Source organism: Pelobates fuscus, chromosome 9 (genome assembly GCF_036172605.1).
Source record: "Pelobates fuscus isolate aPelFus1 chromosome 9, aPelFus1.pri, whole genome shotgun sequence".
In the NCBI taxonomy this organism is placed as follows: Eukaryota; Metazoa; Chordata; class Amphibia; order Anura; family Pelobatidae; genus Pelobates; species Pelobates fuscus.
Genome location: NC_086325.1, coordinates 139,362,705 through 139,382,448, shown reverse-complemented (window position 1 = coordinate 139,382,448; position 19,744 = coordinate 139,362,705). Strand labels below are relative to the sequence as shown.

At 48.4% G+C, this 19,744-nt stretch overlaps 1 protein-coding gene across 1 annotated transcript in view; it reads right to left on the bottom strand.

Moving 5' to 3' along the window:
* Nucleotides 1–3,285, bottom strand: part of COL27A1 (collagen type XXVII alpha 1 chain) — a 290,091-nt gene extending 286,806 nt beyond the window's left edge. The window contains exon 1 of the mRNA XM_063432553.1: nucleotides 2,856–3,285. Coding sequence (XP_063288623.1) covers nucleotides 2,856–2,905 — 50 coding nt within the window. The 5' untranslated portion in view covers nucleotides 2,906–3,285. The remainder of the gene's footprint in view (nucleotides 1–2,855) is intronic.
* Between the last annotated feature and the right edge of the window lie 16,459 nt (nucleotides 3,286–19,744).

Below are 19,744 nucleotides of genomic sequence, written 5' to 3'. Positions count from 1 at the left end.
TTTTTTAAAACATGTTTCATATTAAGCAAGACCATCCGTTGGCAGATAAATATTTGAAGTAGTTCAACAAGAGCCGCAGGGCAAAGGCTAGACATCTCGGAACTAGACCTGTCCATCTGGCCCTTGATGGATTTTACGTGGGGCCCCAATCTGCCGGAAAATCAAGCAGGTTCTATTAATAAGAGAACAGCTCTGGTCCTCCCCAACCCAAATTTCTGAATGAAATGTGTTTGACAGCGGTTTTACAAACACAACAATCTGGTATGTCCATCTTTATTACTGCTACTCGGGATAGAGCGCTGTAAGGCAGAAGGGTATATTCACTGAACAGCAGGCAGGAGTTGTAAACTAAACACGTGAGCTAGCTCGGATATCATGGACAACATTTTGCAACCAGGTAATCAACTCATCAGAAAGCACAATTTAGTAAATAAACCCTACAAACATTTCCTATATCAATGATGCTATCTCTTACGGATTATTATTATCTGGGATATGTTGCATTGCATTAACAGAGCCGCACAGGCAACCTTACATAGTCTGTCCAAATACCGACACAAGACAAGTCTGGACCCCAGGCTATAGATCTTCTCTGCAATATGAATGCAGGTGTACTCAGCTCTATACGGCGGATGCTGGGGACAGTGCTTTGTATTGTTAAAACGTTCACTTGACTGTTATTTAAATTATACTCACTACGAAGGGGTTAATTCACTAAACACCAAATTGTGGCGAATTAAAAAAAAATATTGATTTGGGAAAATTCTACAATCGCGCTACAGTCACAGTATGACTATTTTAGCCTCAATTTTACGATTCTTTTTTCAATTTACTATAATTTAATATTTAATAAATGAACGCTGATATATTCTTAAAACTTAGATGAAAGGGGGCTTGATGTGCCTTTTCCAAGTAAGGACCTCAGGCTGTTTAACTAAACTGCCTGTAAGATATCTTTACATGTCACATTCCTGTGTCTTTGTCCACATACCTCTGCAGACATAGCAAACTATCTGTCTGCTCTACACTACACGGAGCCTGCAGTCCAGACATTTATAGTGAAAGCCTTGCATGATGGGAGTTAAAGTCCATACAACTTTATGAGTCCGCCTATGCAATCGTTGTTGGAACAATATTATCTTAGCGCTTACAAAAAAAAAAGGAAATAAAATACCCTTTAGTGTATCTGAGAGAAATGACAGTTATTCTTGGCGCTCGTAATTACATAGCGTAATGTATTCATCTGGTACAAGAATAGGAGCTAGCTGTTATGCCAAGGGGTTTATTTCCTAAACAGTGAGTTATGTATACTTTCTACATTCATTTTTTTTTGGGGGGGAAGGGGGGGGAGCATGAAAAATGTACCAATACTGCTATTTTGCTCAGTTAACTGTTCAGTCTATAGAGAATACTTTAAGCAACTTGCTACATACCGTTATTATGCTGCTTTAAGGAATTACCCCTGGCTGATAATTAGGTAGCAAGAAGGTTGAATATGAAGGACAATCCTGGGTTTTTGGGGGACGTGAAATCCTAGTAATTGCCCATACTGAATTAGAAGTGATCTTTAACTTCAAGAGCATTATATTGGGCAGCATTTCATCCAAGAGGAAGATTGTGGGTATATATCGGGACACTCTAAGAAGGGGCAGCAAGGTTAGGCATTTACGGAGACGAATTGGTACGTCACATTGCAGAATATGGTAAAAACAAACAGACACTCAGTGGTAACAAGATAGGGGACTTGGTTATTCTGTGCCAAATATTCTGTGAAACAGCAGCAAATATATTAATAAAATAAAAAATAATACAGCATAGTAATTACATAGTAAAAAAGCATATTTTAAGGCATTGGTAGGCAAGCTCCCACACTCCAGATGCTGTAGACTACATCTCCCATAATGCATTTGTAGTCATAATACTGGTAAAGCATCAGGGGAGATGTAGTCCAGAACACCTGGAGTGCCGAAGGTTGCCTAGCTCTGATCCAAGGCTACGGCTCCAAACCCAGTCCTGAATAAACGCCAATTGAACAGAACTGTGAAATGGCTAAATCTTGGACCGTTGGCGTTCTTTACAGAATGGGTTGGGAAACGTTGTCTTAACGGACGTTTGATGGCTGAGAATGACAGCTGTTGCAATATGCCCCAAAACAATCTATGCTGTGTGCATGTGTGGGTTCTTGTTACTCTTGTGAGTGCTACAAATGCGTGGTGCACTCATTGCGTTCAGCAAAGGGTTAAAGGGACCTCGCACCTGTAATCTCCCTTTGAAAATCTATTTCTTTAGCCCTGCATACAACTTAAACCTAATCAGCAAGATCTTAATGATTTATTACATTGCAGCATGCTCCGTCTGGTGTAGGACCTGATCCCACCATTCCAGAATTGGTTCATCCACAAACCCCAGGCAAAACTCCCAAAATACATCTAAAAACAAACATCATCAAAGATGAAAGCAATTTCCTTTGATTAAAGTTTTGCAAGACAATTGCCTCACTGGTAGCTCAGAAACTCAGCCAAATAAACTGTTCCTTTTTTTTTTTCTCATGTAAACACAGACAGATGGAAATATTAACTCCTTAAAAAAAATCCAACAAGTCATCAAAGCATCCATTTGGTGGCTAAGGAGTTAAATGAGGACCACATTGCCCCTTTAATTAAAGGAGCTCATAAAATATACCTTGTGCAGCTTAGCGCCGATTAAAATACTGTCTTGCAGTGTATATTTTTCCGTACGTGTCCCTAGGAAAAGGTGAGACATGGTCGCATTCTACAAAATACATACACATCACAAAAAGTTAAATATGACAAGGTTCATTAAAAAAAAAATAGAAATTGGCTGTTTGCACTTACTTGGCGGCGCGGTGAGAAGTACAATTTCTCCATCCAGCCCCTAAATTCATTTGTATTCATTTGTCCCAGCAGCTAATATCCTTGTTTCTTCGGTTTTGTTTTGTTTGTTTGTTTTTTGGTGGTTGTGTTGTTTTGTTTTTGTTTTGGGTTTTTTTTGGTAGTCGGTCTCAAATTGACTCGTGATTAGTGAGTCGTAGAGTATGCTTGTTCTCCTGTGTCATTGGAGTGGCAGGTTGCACAGATTGTGGCGGAGAAGATTCAGGTAGGGCAATTATAACCTTGCTCTGGGCTTTAACGAGAGAATCGTACCAAAACCGTATGGCAACTTGAGGCTCATTTGACACAGCAAGGCGAGGGGAAAAAAAATGAAGGGGAAAAAAAAAAGCTTTGCTTTGAAGACTTTCATAGGGGCAAATGGAGACCGTAGGACTTATAAACTGAGCCTTGTCCTTTTAAATAGATGCAGTCAGTAAGAGAGAGGCCTTTTTAAAAAAAAAAACAGGTATCTGGTTTCAGTGCAAACATTTAACTAATAAGCAAAACTCCTGCCTCCGAAAGGGAGGGTCTTCAAGGCATATAGGAAAACAAGGAGTACCAGTGTCTTCTAGCCCAAGCTGCTAATATCAAGACTGCAAAGCACAAAAGCAAGACTTAAAATAACAACAGCAATGTAAAGCAAACAGGTTCTGCGGGAGAGCGCAAAATGAAGGAGGGCATGCTGGGATTTTATGGGTACAGAGGGCAGCGAGTTTGCATGCATGTATAATTAATCATGTGTAGAATTTTATAGTTAAAATTAAAAAAAAAAAAACTAAAAAACACAGGTTAAAGGAGACGGATATTATAAACGAAAATTCAAATTGAAGCAAATAAATGCAAAAGAATTGCTGATCTGCAAAAATTCTCCACTAAGCTACAGAATCAGCTTGATTATTTGAGCCTCAGTTTTACCTGTTTAAATATTTGAGGTTTAGATTTTGAAAATTGGTTGTGAACGTACTACAAATCTCCGTTTAGTGATACTCATCTTGATCAGATGCTCTGCAGTGGCACTGTGCCTGGCTCTGATAAACCTTGACCCCCTGGATTACTGTAGATGTGATCTGTTTGTTTAATATTTGAAATGGATGTAGAAGGTGTTGCTGTAATGAACGCACGTAAGTCACATCGCTATGAAGGCAGCCAAATAGATGTTTAATGTCACTGTATCCATGCTGCAGGTTTCCGCACGCCTCTGCAAGGTGTAACTAATTCAGACGCACAACTTAACAGACACTTTGAAAATCGTGTTTAGGATCGTGAAACTATATATATATATATTTTTTTTTTAATGGTCAGTTGAAATTTAAAAAGGTTGTTGTTTTTTTAATTGTTCAACAACTCCTCTATAAAACTAAATTCTCAAGTGGATCCCACTTTTCTAGTTAAAGAGCTACTCCAACCACCATGACCAATTTTGCTTTTAGAAGTGGTCATGATGGTATGTGTCTATATGTGCAGCGTTTTAGCTTGAAACGCTGTACATTCAGAGATATCTGTATTTGTATGTGGGGTATAGTTGCTCTCCCACAACACTTGAATTCGACAGCCCAGAACTATGTTCCGGCCGGCCTCGTGCCAATTCTGTGCAAAAATTCCCTCTGACGCCAGCTCATTGGGATCGCACTCCCACCCTGCCTCCTGGCATTGAGTGTTCAACTCTGTTTTTTTTTTTTTTAATTATTTAAATAAACCCCTTACTTATCCATCCCCATTTCCCAACTCCCTCCCAACACCGATTCAGAGTGTGCGGAGCACGTGCTCTGGACGGGGAAAACAGTCTAATCAAATGAGAAGCATTTGATTGGACCGCAAAGTGACGCATCACGTGAGTCAAGATTGGGCGTTAAAATGAAGGATCCCGGTGCTGTATTTGAGATAAGTTGGTTTTTTTTGTAAATATAATTTGTATTAGTCTTATTTGTTTTACTGACAAGGAACAAAATACAGCAGTGCCTATCAATGGTGCAGTAAAATCTGGTGTGGTCACACAGAACCTTCAGGAATCACATCTTGAGAGTACAAGTTAAGTTTATAAAGTTTATCTTAGACAATTGTCTAGTACAGCTATTACCAGTATCAGGCAGAATTCCCTTTGTAGAGCTTTGTGATGTGACTCATTTATTTGGAGACAGAATATGGACATAAAGATTAAGGCACCTATAGCAAAGGGAAGGCAGGTGAAGGAAAGAGAAGGGTTTGTCTAGGTCCCTGCATAACTCATCATTTGTACAATTCTACAGGGTAGTTAGCTCAAAGCCCCTGAAAGTCCTCTTCAGAGATAGTAAGTCTCCAGTACGACCAGATTGATGTGTGTAAGTTCATGTTATCTGAAGCCCCAAAGTATGATCCTTCTAGAGTACGTAACTCCTCAACCTGGGCAAACCAGGTTCCAAGTGGTGGACTGACTGTTTTATTCCAAAATGGGAAACTATCTATTTAGCTATATTTAACATTCAAATCGTAATGGACCTTTTATAGTTTTCGAGGGGAGCTAGTGTGGTGCAATAGCATGAGGGTCGGTTTGTAGGCAGGTGGAGAGTCTGAAAACCTTTCTAACATAGAGTATATTCACTTCCAGAAGGGTTGGGTCAGTTTACATTCCCACCATGTATCAGTGTTACAAGTTCCTTCCTGCATACGACACCAGCATAGTCCTGAGTGTTCGGATTCAATTTTTTGTTGGCACGCAGGAGTGCAGTACCAACATGACAGCAGCTTATTGGATGTCTCCTGAGTCTTATTGAAAAGTGAGTGATAGTGTGCTAAATTGCACATTTTCCGAGTAAGTTTCTCATCTGTGCATGTTTTCTATTTTTCCATTAACCTTGGTTACACTGAGAGGTGCCATGTGGGTACATGACCTCTCCCTGAATATAGAGGGTTTCTGTGGGATGTTGTTCACATATCTCTGGATTTGTTTCTAAGGGAAGGATTGCATAAAGGGAATGTTTCCCACCTCAATCAACAAGGCAAGTGGTCTCATGCCCAAAGGGGCACAAGAGAAGCAAAAGTCTTAGAGTCTAGGCTCGGTTGGAAATGCGTGGTGTTAAAGAGAGGGAGCATCAGGGAGGAAAAGGAAGAGATCGCATTTCTCTGAACTGGTGCAGCCCAGACCTGTAGCGTGACCTTTATGTATATTCCCCACCACCCACACAGCCATGAAGTGGCTCCTATCGGGATCCCCATCATCTCCTCTTCCACTGAGTTTGATAGTTTGTGGACATCTGCTTTGGTCCACTCCACAACTCGCAAAAGGTGGCATATGTGTGAAAAAACTTGAAATCAGGGAGTGTCAGGACCCCATATACCCTCGACCAGTCAGCTGACAAAATATCTGGTGTTTTCTCGCTCTCCAATCATACCCCAGCAAAAAATGCCCCAAAAATGCCCTCGGCAACCCAACTGGAATTCTCTGGAAAAGATATAGCAGGCAGGGGAGGAGTTTCATTTTTACACCTTGGACCCAACCAAACCATGATATGGTTGAAAAGTAGATGTCATGCAGGCAGAATTATTCAAATAAAAATCAGATGTTCTGGACATAACCTGATACCCAAATATTTTATTTTAGAGTCCAACCACCGCAATGCAAAGCTCTGGTGGAGCAGGAGGTCACGCCTGCTCGGATTGCCTAAGTTCATTCTTAGATTTAGTATGATTCATCTTTAAGTGTGAGAGACTACCAAATTCTGTAAATGCTGCCACTATATTTGGAAGGGAGATCTCAGGGTTGGACACAAAAAGAGCAGAAGGTATAGTCACGGTCTTCTGGGTGAGTCGCTCTCTAAAAATCCACCAGTTGGTTTGAAGAGAGCATGGTCGGTGATGTGCTCAGATGTCCCACCTGTCTTTGGACTAACAGGGGGGATAGTGGAGGAGACTAGGATCTTCCGAGCAGGGCTGCCATGGCATAAATCCCCCTCAGGGACCAGCAGCCCAGAGTAATTACCTCCAGAGGGGCTCCAGGCAATCACTCCAATCAGAACGTCTCTCAGATTAGGCTCAAAATATCAATTAGCAAAACATTACACCATAACTCCCCACACTCGCTGTCTAAAAATATAGACATGCGCGAGAGGACAGCAGAGAGGTCTATGCAGGGCCTGCCTTAAGCCATTAGGCGCCCTGTGCGAAAAGTCTTCACGGCGCCCCCACCAAGTTGCCTGTATACAGTCACACACACAGGCAGACAGTCACACACACACACAGGCAGGCAGACAGTCACACACACACAGACAGACAGTCACACACACACACACACACAGGCAGGCAGACAGTCACACACACACAGACAGACAGTCACATAGACAGACAGTCACACACACAGGGAGGCAGTCACACAGGCAGGCAGACAGTCACACAGACAGATAGTCACACACACAGACAGGCAGTCACACACACATGCAGTCACAAACAGGCAGTCAGACAGTCACACAGGCAGGCAGGCAGACAGACAGTCACACACACACGCAGGCAGGCAGACACACACACAGGCAGGCAGTCAGACAGACAGTCACACATACAGGCAGTCACATAGACAGACAGTCACACAGGCAGACAGACAGTCACACACACACACACACAGCCAGGCAGTCACACAAACAGGCAAGCAGTCACACACAGGCAGGCAAACACACACACAAGTAGGCAGGCAGACAGTCACACACACACACACACATACACACAGACTTACCTCTTTCCATTATGGCTGGAAGTGGGAGTAGAAGCAGTTGGTTGTTGGGGAAGCAGGGGCTCCTTCCTTCTTCCCTCTTCCTGTGCAGCAGTTACCAAGGGCTTCTGGTAGGTATTAGCCCCGCCTTCACCTCGCGATAAGCCCCGCCACTCAGAAAGCCCTCAATTTTTAGATTTTTTTTATAGACCCGGGTGGAGAATAATGAATCCGCAACCCGGGTATCTGTTTTAGCTCCCCTGCACTCCTGTCACCCGGCCATGTGTGAGCTGTGGTGCCCCCTGATCCATGGCGCCCTGTGCAGCCGCAAAGCTCGCACACCCCTAAGGCTGGCCCTGGGTCTATGAAGGATCCCACGAGACCATACTATCCTCCATAGATAGAGCCAATTTACCTGCAGCCGTCACTACAGGGCCGGACTGTCCCACCGCAATACTGGGAAATTTCCCAGTGGGCCTCGGCACCTGGGGGCTGCGCAGCTCTGACTCTTTGAGGGGGCTGGCCGCGTACGATAACTCCTGTAGTGCATGATGGTGCATTCCATTAGTTCTTCTGTTGCTGTTTTCAGTATCGGGAGGTAGTTGTGCATGTATAGATCTGCTGGGTTTGGTGTGAGCCAGACTCCTAAGTATCTCATGCGTTGGTCGCACCAGCGGTATGGGTGTTGCCTCTGGATCGTTTGTCTGAGTGTGGTTGACGTGTGGTTGAGTGTGGTTGAGTGTGGTTGACTGTGTGGTTGACGGTCAGGTTCAGGATCTCCGACTTCGAGTGGTTGATTTGAAAGTTCGAGAGGTGGCCGTATAGCTCGAATTCCATCTGTATGGCCTGTAGGGAGGTCACCGGGTTCGTGACCACGAACAGGAGGTCGTCTGCGTATGCCAGGATTTTATGGTGTGTGTTTCCAATTGTTAGTCCTTGTATGTCCGCATTGTGTCGAATCGTGTTGAGGAAGGGTTCTAACGTCAGCGCAAAAAGTATGGGCAAGAGCAGGCAGCCCTGTCTGGTTCCGTTGTGTTTCTGGAAAGGGTCCGATAGCGCCCCGTTGATCCTGATTCGTGCCGTTGGGCATGTGTATAGCGCCGCCACCCAGGTGAGGTATTTTGCCCCTATGCCGAGGTGTCGGAGCGTTTCGAACATCAGGTCCCAGTCTACCCTGTCGAACGCTTTTTCCGCGTCTGTTGACAGGAGCAGCACTGGGGTCTTTTGTGTTCTGGCATGTGCTATAATGTTCAGGGTTCTAATGGTGTTGTCCCTTACCTCCCTGCCTGGGATGAACCCCATTTGGTCGTATTGGATAGTTGCAGGCAGTAGCGGTGCCAGTCGGGTCGCGAGGACACTTGCCAGGAGTTTGAGGTCCGTATTTAGCACGGAGATCGGGCGGTAGCTAGGGCATAGGGTCGGGTCTTTTCCCTCCTTCGGAAGAAGGGTAATGTTTGCCGAAGTGAATTGGGTTGTCGGTATTTTTTTTGTAAATCTGTTTATTGAAGTATAGCATGCATATCAGGTCGGCTCGCAGGCCAGAAAAAAGAATTACGTTATTCCATAGAGTAACAAAATAAACATTAAAGTATGTGTTTCAGCAACTTACAGGTAGTAACATCATGTGTAATCGCAATCTAGAATTCTGGGTATGTGGTTGTTTACATACGGTATGGCATCTATCCCCAGAGAGAAGGTGTAGCGGATATCTCTCATCTAAGGTTGGGGTATTCGTACAGATAAACCTAACCATGTTTGTATGCACGACAAGCAAGTACATACTCTCGATCGCATTCGGTGCTAAGGTACACATACTGTGAGTTAGGAGGAGAAAGGAGAGTTTAATAAACTGTGGATAATTTCAACAATTATACGTAGGTATGTGTATTCCCAGCGTACTACCACTCTTATGTCGGATACTACTTGCATTCTTAACCTGCTCATTGTAAGCTAAGTCAGCGCGACGTATAGAAAGTATCAAATCCAACCGCACATAGTCAGTCTTACCCTATCATGTCGTAGGAAAGGGGGTTAGGAGGTTAGGTAAGAAGGCCATGCCAAGTCGGGTCAGGAGGGATAGAGCGAGTTGAAGTCTAGGAGGAGTACGGTTCAGGGTACATCTATGTCGCTTCGGGCATATGTGGTAAAGCATCAGAGTTAGTGCCTCTTCTGCAACTAGAGTGTGTATCAAATATGCCTCCATGTATGCACCAACGCCCATGTATCCTTCTCTGCTAAGTTTATCATCGCGTTCCACGACCCTCTCTAGCACAATGCACTCAGTCCTGAACCCTCATTAGATTATCCTATCCTAAGGTACGTGTCTAAGGGATGGGCTCACCCGTCCCCCGTGATCGCCACCTGTGGCAGAGCTCGAGAGTTAGATATTAGGCTGTGTCAACCCCAAGTCGTGGAACCATGTCCATGCGTCAGGGTCAAGTCGTAGATAAGTCATGAAAGGTGCTGCGAAATCCGACACTCATATGTTGGTGAGTACTTGTCAGTCTAAGCGTCAAAGTATAGGGTTTGTCCCATACCTAGGTCGGCCAGGGCAGAACGTGTCCCTAGTGATGGGGCGAGCTGCCTGTATCAGTAGTCCTTTCTCAGATTTAGGTCAAGGGTCACTGTCCGTAAGTGTCGTTGTCTGTCATGAGTCACTTATTGTCAACTTTCTTCCAGTGTGTGGTCCTGCCAGTCCCGGGCCTAGGCACGCCTGTCCATTATAGATCCAGGGCATAGTAAAGAGAGAAGGGAGTTAGGGGGGGGTGGGCATTGCATTCTGGACATTGTTTCCACGAGCCGCCACCTCCTGCCGATATCTGGCAATGTATAAAAACCATGGAGTCCACATTTCGACGTGCTTGGTCCCCCGGCCGGTGATGGTGGCCCGGGCTTCCTCTGCCCCCTGAATCTCTTCCACCCTACGTATCCATTCTTGCTTAGTGGGCACTGCGTTCGTCTTCCAATGAGCTGGGATGTTAGCCTTAGCGGCGTTAAGTAAGTGTCGTAGGATAGACTTCTTGTACACTGAGATGGACTGAGTAGAAATGTGTAACAGGGCCAGTTCCGCGGTCCAATCAGGTATATCCCCCATGATGAGTTCCAGCGCGGTTTTGATCAAGTCCCAATAGGGAGCGATTAGTCTACACTCCCACCAGATATGGGATATCGTGCCTCGTTCCTCTTGGGTATGTATTCACGCGTGCTCTCACTGGACCATACTCCCGCTGGGAGACCTCCACCCAACTCCTCATTATGCGTGATCGGTAGCATAGGGCTAGGTAGCGGGGATACGTGTTCTTGACCCCTCAGTGCTTGCCAGCTCCGCAAAAGTTGCCGGAATGGCAAGGAGTATGGTCTGCATGAGGTATAAAACTCTCGTTCCTCTTGGCATCTCCAGCACACCGAGGAGTGGGATGGATTAATGCGGTGTAGAAATACCGGAGTCCTGTACCACAGGGATATGAGTTTGTAATTCACCTCCTGGTAATAGGAGCTCATAGAGCTCTTGTGTTGCCAAAGTAAAGCTAATTCCCATTGTTGGTTAGTGAATGTTTTTCCCAGCTGGCCCTCCCATAGTCGTTTAAATGCCATCTGGGCAGGTGCACCACCAGCCAGCAGGTGTTGATACAGCGTCGAGATAGCGTGATCGAGGGTGGCACCCCGGTCACATAGGTCTTCGAACCAGGTGAGGTCTCTACTTAAGCGTTCGTTGTGCGGTATTGAGGCGTGAAAGTGTTTCAGCTGTAGATACCGGAGGTGCAAGAGAGGTGTCCGTGGTCTATCCGCTAGCAATGAGGGGAAATCTCGTACTTGTCCAGCAGAAAGAACTGTATAAATGGGTATGTATTCACGCGTGCTCTCACTGGACCATACTCCCGCTGGGAGACCTCCACCCAACTCCTCATTATGCGTGATCGGTAGCATAGGGCTAGGTAGCGGGGATACGTGTTCTTGACCCCTCAGTGCTTGCCAGCTCCGCAAGGTCTGTAGGGACAGCCCCTCCTCGGGTACCGGAGCGACCCGTCCCGCGGGTTTCCCCCAAATTCTTGCCTCCATCGCCCGGCCCATAAGGCCCCTATCCAGGGTCACCCATTGTTTGGTCGTTGGTGTTATATGCCAGTCCATTATGCGTTGAAGTACTGCTGCCTGATGATACCTCCGGAAGTCCGGCAACGCGAGCCCACCCTGTGTCCTGGGCCGGCATAAGATGTCGTGACGTAACCGGGATCGGCCCCCATTCCAGACATAGTTGATCACACCCGTTTTTAGGGCAGAAAAAAAAGTTGCCGGAATGGCAAGGGGTATGGTCTGCATGAGGTATAAAACTCTCGGAAGGATATTCATCTTAATCACAGCCACCCTGCCATGCCATGAGATATGTGGGTGGGACCAACTAGCCAGGTCCGTTAAGATCTTCTTCAGGAGGGGCGCAAAGTTACGAACATACATATCCGTAGGTTCCGTGGTCACCCATACGCCTAAGTACTTCATCTTGTTATGACACCAATGGAACGCGAATTGTGACTCCAGGGAGTGATAGTCCTCCGCGGTGAGCGTGATGTTCAGCGTCTCGCATTTAGAAATATTAAGTTTAAAGCCAGAGATCCGTCCGAATCTATTGAGTTCCAAGAGGAGGCAAGGTAGAGTGACTCGGGGGTTGTGGACGAAAAAGAGGAGGTCATCTGCGTAGGCAGCCACCTTGTGTTGTGTTCCCTGCCACTCGTAGCCCATGACATCTGGATTTTGTCTAATCGCCTGGAGGAGGGGTTCTAAGTGGAGCGCGAACAGCAGAGGCGAGAGTGGACAGCCTTGTCTGGTGCCGTTGCGGATCGGGAACTCTGCGGTTGTGGCGCCATTTACCCATACCGTTGCCCTGGGATCCGTATATAGGGCCGAGATCCATGTTAAGAGTCTCTCTCCAAAACCCTGCCACTTCAACGTTTCCATCATGTACATCCAGTTGACCCGATTGAATGCCTACTCCGCATCCGTCGACAAAAGCATTAATCGGGTCTCCCGTTTTCGGGCATGGTGTTGGATAGCGAAGAGCCTCAGCGTGCTGTCTCTGGCTTCTCTACCTGGGATAAATCCCGTCTGGTCCGCGTGTATCAAGTCGGGCAGAAGATGTTTCATGCGGGATGCCAGTACCTTTGCGAACAATTTGGAATCTACGTTTAGTAGCGAGATCGGGCGGTAGCTACCGCATTGCAGGGGATCTTTTCCCGGTTTAAGAAGTACGGTGATGGTGGCCGTCACCGATTCTCTGCCCAGGGTCCCCCCATCTCCCACTACGTTTATTGCATTGGTGAGTCGCGATAAGAGCAGACCTGAGAAGCTTTTATAATATCCCAGGGAGAAGCCGTCTGGGCCCGGTGCTTTGCCAGTTTTGGATGATTTGAGAGCGGCTGCCAGTTCTTCTATGCTAATCGGCGCGTCCAACATTGTCGCCGAGTCCCGATCCAGCGAGCTCAAGACCGTTTCAGATAAGTATTCATGTATCGTCGAACGGTCCCGTGTAGCCTCGGCACCAGTGACAGGCGGGTGCAAGTTGTAAAGTCTCTCATAAAAGATCCTGAATTCCTCTGCGATCTTTTCAGGGAAGGGGGAGATCTCCCCATTTGACAAGCGTATCTGTCGAATTTGTCTATGTGGAACAGGTCCCCTCAGCAGCCTCCCCAGATATTTGCCGCCTTTATTAGCGTGGACGTAGTAAAAGCCTTTAGTACGTTGCACTGATCGGAGATGTCTTTTCAGCAACAGCGCTTTGAGTTTCCTCCTCTGTTCCATAAGGTCACCATACACCGCGGTCAGTTGTGATCGCTTGTGGCTGCGTTCCAGTGTCGTGATTGTTTGATGTAATTCAATGAGTTCTGTCATAAACGATTTCCGTTTCTGCAAGGCAAGGCGTATAAGCGTACCCCGGATCACACTCTTATGTGCTTCCCAAAGAGATATCGGGGAGACGTCCAGGGTATCATTTTCTAGGAAATATCGTTCTAGCTCCTGGTGAATCTGTTCCTTAGTGTTTGGGTCCAGTAGGAGGGCTTCGTTTAATCTCCAGTTCCAACCCGTCGGTTTATACAGGGGGGCGGTAAGTTTCATCTCGACCGAACCGTGATCTGACCAGGTAGCCGGTGTGATGTCAGCTCCCTGCAGGTGTGTCAGGCCCTCACGGGCGATAAAGAGATAGTCTATACGGGAGTAGCGGTTGTGGAGTGCTGAGTAATAAGTAAAATCCTTTACTGAGGGATGCATCACTCTCCAGCAATCAACTAGCCTCAGATCTTCCATCGCTTGTCTGATGGATTTGATAGAACGTTGCGGTATGCAGCTATGTCCCGTCGAGGAATCTAGAATCGGGTCTAGCGGGACATTGAAGTCGCCTCCTGCGATTAGAATTCCGTCCGAGAAGTCTTCCAACTGCTTTAGGGTGTTGCGAAGAAAGGGGGCCTGCCTCTTATTAGGCACATAGATGGAGGCTATCGTGTAGATCTTGCCGGCTATAACTCCCTTAAGGAAAAGATATCTCCCCAGTGAGTCCTGTAGTCGGTCCAGCTCCTCAAATCCGAGATCAGCCGCCAGGAGAATGGCCACTCCCGTTTTGTGCGACGTAGGGTGGTTACTGAAATAGTTATTGGGAAGATGTCGATTCCATAACCTGGGTTGTGAGCCTTCCTTAAAGTGAGTTTCTTGTAGCAAGGCAATTGACACATGCTTTTTTCTCAGTTCCCTCAGCAGGTGTGACCTGCGCTCTGGAACATTAAGACCCCTGCAGTTCTGTGTGACAATCTTCAGGGGTGTGTCGCAATAGGCCATGGTTACCAAATCAATCGGCTATTAAGGAGCCTTATTGCCCCAAGGAAGGTGCACAGGTAGTGGATCAGTTAGTGCAATGTCCGAGTTGGGGAAGAAGGGGAGTGGGGGATAGGAATGCGGGGGGGTAGAAAGAGTTTGGAGAGAGAGTGAGTACGGGAAGTAGGAAAATGAAACAGGAGCCGGCGGTCCAGGCGCGGGGCTGGTTATCCCAGCGTTAGTTAAAGGAAGGTATGTATCCCTATCGTCGGTACCCTCTCAGAGTTTGGGCTAGTTCCGAATCTATGCCCCCCTCCCTAAATGGAGGGGGGTTATCTCGTGCAGCGACTGACACCAACGGGACCTCGGACCGGTACCAGCCCAGGTAACCGAAGCACTCCCTGTGCGGCCGCGCTGCGATCAGCACGAGTTTGTGGGTGTACAAGTGTGTCTCGAGCTCCGACCAGATGAGGCTCCACGGAGAGACGGTATGCTCCCGCCCCCATCCGCCCCCTAAAACACTGTGCTAACAAAGTAAAGCAAATCCTGTTGTTAGGCGTCAGCAGTGAATAGATACATGAGCGTCTGTAGCTAAGTGAGTGGCGATTGTACAAAATGTTACATGTACTCTAGCTGTTTTCTAAAGAGACCCAGCATTCCCCAGGTACTTCCCCACCCATATGGAGCTTCTATGTGGTAGTCCCTCAGCTGTACTCTAGGTATTCCCCACCGATCCAAAAGTTAGATGTATCAGGTGGAAGTAGCCTGGCAGCATGCATCAGGTTCTCTAAGTTATCGGTGTGCGCAAGGATCCGCCGCCCGGGGCCCTTGTTCCCACCCGAGGATATCCCCTATATCCACAACCGTGATCCACCCTCCGCAGGACCGCGTGACGTTCGCCTTGATCCTTGCAATGTCCCTGGGGGGGGGGGAGGCAGGCGGGGGGGAAGGAGGGGCGGGGGGTCGGGGGGGTCGGGGGGCCAAGTCTGTGTAGTCAATTGCTAGTTAGTCGCAATAAGCGGGCCTGGCATGGGTTGTACACGTGAGTGCAGGTGTCAGGGGCGCAAGTAACAAACGTCATGTGGATGCGTTGAATGGTAGGCATGGGGACACATGGAGGGGTAATCAGTCGTATCAAACATAAGCATGTGGCGTCTTGCGCATATCGGTAAATGGCATCATATGTATATATGCATCGGAATAGGACATAACCTGATCTCCCTCCATGGTTCCCTCCCAAGGGCGTAAGGGAAAGTTATCATGCAAGTCTAACTTATGGGACGCTAGGCATATCTATAAGATCAAACAATCGCATGAAACAAATGCATGTAACGGTTTGTGTATATCGAGAAAGACATTATTTCAGTATATGCATTAAATAAAACACAACCAGGTCTCCCTCCACAGATCCCCGCACCCCCCAACATGCCACCCAACATTACATAACCCAACAACAGACTCAATAGTCCCCAGAACCCAGCAGCAGAGAGGTCCAGAGCATCAACGGGAGGAACATTGCGGGTAGAAGAGCCGCCTTTCATGCCCATCCCTCCCCCCTAAACCCCCACCCAAGAATCCGTTATCCCGCTCCACATAAGGCATAAACATAGGTCGGGAGGTAATGAGTCTCGCTGTGAGAGTGGGAAGCGGGAGGTATAAGTCTAGGTGTAAGTATGTCATGTCCAGCCATGTGCCCCCCACCCCAACCTTGAACACAGTGTCCCAGGGTACCTGAAGTCTCATAACACGTGGATCTCGTACCTCGCGGGGTGGTTGAGGTAGATGCGGGGCCCTGGTCCCGGTCGAGGGGAGGAACTCAAGTCGTGGAATCAGCATTGTCCTGAGGCATGGACCAAGGCCCTCAGGGATCATACGGTGGAGAGTGTCCTGCGGTTACCTGCGGTGGGCGGGTGGGGCTGCAACTATTCTTCCGGAGATGTCGGTCTCCCATACCGTCCGGGATGGGAGTCAGCCAGGGCACCCGCAGCCCGCTGTCTCGGTTCTCTCCGCGGCCTCGGGGGAGGGCCCAGTGAGATCAGGATCCAATTGGGGACCAATTGTAACGGGAGGCCTAGTTCCTCCAGGAACCTCGGTACTTCCTCAGGCCATCTCAGGGTAATCCATCGATTTTGATGTCTCGCCATCAGAGCAAAGGGGAAGCCCCATTTGTAGGTTACGTTATGTTCTCTCAGCGCCGCGGTTACAGGGCGAAGAGCTCGTCTGGCATCGAGGGTGATAGGGGATAGGTCATTATACAGCGAGACCTGTGCACCCCGGAAGGGCCAAGTGGATCGTTCCCGGGCTTTCACCATGATGTTATTTTTCACCGGAAAGGAGCTCAGGCAACAAACAAGGTCCCTCGGGCCATCCTCCGCATTCCTGGGTCGCAGGGCCCTATGAGCTCTATCAAATTCAATTTGTGGCAGGAGGGTAGGTAGCATGATAAGTTGAAAGAGTTCCCTAAGGGTATCTATCGCATCTTCTGCCCCTTCTGCTTCGGGAACGCCCCGCACGCGGATGTTGCATCGCCTACCTCTATTGTCCACATCTTCGAGGTGGCGACGCATATTCAGCAGCACCTCTCCCTGTCTGGCCACTGCTGTGTCCGTAGATGTTACACGAGTCGCTAGGGACGCCTCCGCTTCTTCCAGCGCGGTAATGCGGCCTGCGTGCGTGTTCAATTCGGCGCGGAGCCCTGCGACCTCCGCCCTCATAGATTCTTGAATCGTGGCCGTGACAGTCTGTAAGTCAACTTTCGTGGCCATGGCCGCTGTTAGCTCTCTGAGGGTGTTCTCAATCCGCTCCAGAGCAGCATCGGTTGCGGTGTGGTTAGGCCCCGCCGCCATCTTGGGGCTCGCGGGTTCGCCGCTCGCTCCGGGTTGTGTGTGGAAGAAGCCGTCTAAGGGGCCTTGCTGGGGGTTCCCTGGGGTCTGGGGGTGCTCCGAGCGTTTTGTGCGCCCCATGGATGCTTATGAGTCGCTTAAAATGCTTTAGCGGGGGTTCGGCAGAGCGGAGCTCTCTCTTCAAGCGGCCATCTTGGTCGGAGCCGAAACCACGCCGCTTGGGTTGTCGGTATGGCTCCTTCGTGGATGGAGTTGAGGGCTATGAGGAGTTTTGGTACGGTTTCCTGTGTAAAGGTCTTGTAGTACTGGAGCGGAAGGCCGTCTGGTCCAGGTGCTCTGCCTGTTTTCGCTCTTTTGATAGCGTGTGCCAGTTCCTCCGGTGTTATGGGTGTCTCCAGTGTTTCTCGGTCAGCCTCTTCTATTTCTGGCACATTTGCTGCAGCTAGGTATCTCCTGATGTCATCAATTTTACTGGGTCGTGGTGCTCCTGGGGCCTCCCGGCGGAGGTGGTATAAGTCTTGGTAGTAGGCTTGAAACGCTGTGGAAATCTGGTCCGGCATGTGCCCGAGTCACTGTTGTGCGTCTTTGATTTTGGGGATGTAAAGTTGGGTTTTGCGTTGTCCCAGTATGTTCGCTAACAATCTCCCGCACTTGTCCCCGTGTTCGTGTATCATGTGTTTGTAGTGCTGGTAGAAGCGTTGGATCGAGCGTTTGAGGTGTGTGGTGAGTTGATCTCGTTTGGATACTAAGTCCCTGTACGTCATCGTGTCTAGGGTGCGTTTGTGCCTGGCCTCTAGGTGCGCTATCTCCCGGCTGAGGTCAAGAACCTCCTGCACCGCCGCCTTCTTGCGTGTTGCGCATATCGCGATGATTTGGCCGCGTATCACTGTCTTGTGTGCCTCCCAGCATGTCAGTGACGTCACATCGTCTGTCTCGTTTTCCTCAAAGTATTCTTGGATGGAGTGGCTGATCTTGTCTACTACTGTTACGTCAGTGAGGATCGATTCATTCAGTCTCCATTACATCTGTCTGGGTCGAAACAGCGGTGATTTCAACCGTATGCGGATCGGGCAGTGGTCCAACCAGGTCATTGGTAGGATCTCTGCGGTGGTGAGCAGGGTCAGGTTTTGGTGTGGTGTGAGAAAGTAGTCCAGTCTTGTGTACGTTGAATGAGTCGTTGAATAGAAGGTGTAGTCGCGGGTCGATGGGTGTAATGCCCGCCAGCAGTCCGCTAGTTGGTGGTGATGAAGGAGGCGGAGTGTGTTTGCGTATCTGTTGCGTGGAGTTGTGCCGTGTGTGGATAAGGAGTCTTGGTCTGGATGTAGTGTCAGGTTCAGGTCTCCACCGATGATCAGAGTGCCTTCTGTGAATTTCATCAGGGTGCTGAGCACGTGTCTTAGGTAGTGGTGTTGTTTCGTGTTAGGGGCATACACGTTGGCAAACGTGTAAGTTTGGTCCAGGATTGTGCCTTTTGTGAAGATATATCTTCCTTGTTTGCATCTGATGGTGGCTTTCTCCGAGTAAGGGACTCGCCTGGAGAAGAGAATGCACACTCCTTGTGTGCGCCTATCGGGGTTGTTGCTGAAGTATCCTGTTTGGTAATTGTGGTCCTTTAGGGCCAGTGCTCTGCCTTCTTGGAAGTGTGTTTCCTGGAGGAATGCTATCGATGCCTTGTAATGTTTCAGGTCGCGCAGAAGCCTCGTTCGTTTCTCTCTGATGTTCAAGCCGTGCACGTTATAGGAGACTATACTTAGTTCCTCCGGAGTGAATCCGTTCGACCCCGGGGCCGACATCGCCCAGGCGGCCAGGGGAGACGATTTGGTAAGGTGGTGGGGGGGAGGAAGAGGGAAGGATGGTGCAGGGGGGTGTTTGTTGGTGTAGTGTGGTGCGGTTGTGGTCACATCTGGGTTCTGTAATAGGTTTGTGTGGTCTTGTTTTGTCTTAGGCGCTACGTGATGTGTACAGGTTAATGGACAAGTGTCCCGGTGGTGCGACTGTTCGACCGACCTGTTGGTAGGTCTGGGTCGACTCCGGGAGTTGTGTGTCCCCTTTCCGGAAAGGGGTCTTATGTCCTATGCCTGTGAGGGTGTCGAGCTGTGTGTCTGGGATGGCTCGGCCGTGGCGTCCGCCGAGTTTATGTGGGTTTTGTAGTTTGTGGTGGGTACGTGGTACGTGGTCTCCCGTCTCTTCAGTGGCGGTGTGTTTGGAGCGTCCGCTCTGTCTCTCGCCGTATTTCATGTGTGGGTCATCAATGGTATGGTAAGTGTGCTATTGCTGTCCCTCTGCCGGCTTAGGTTAGTCAGTTTGGTTGGTCATCTCGCCAGCTGGTCCACAGGCGTGATTGAGTTGGGGGGGACCTCTGTTTGCGGGTCTTGTGGATTTTTCGTTGTGTTCGTGCGTCGTATTGGTTTTGTGGGGCTAGGTTTTGCTGGGTCAGGGCGGTCTAGTGTGGCCTTGGGGTGGACCGTGTCATGGGTCAGGTCTGAGAGTGCTGTTTCGTGGCCTGTTTTGAGTCTCGCGTTCTGGTGTATTGCAGGTGA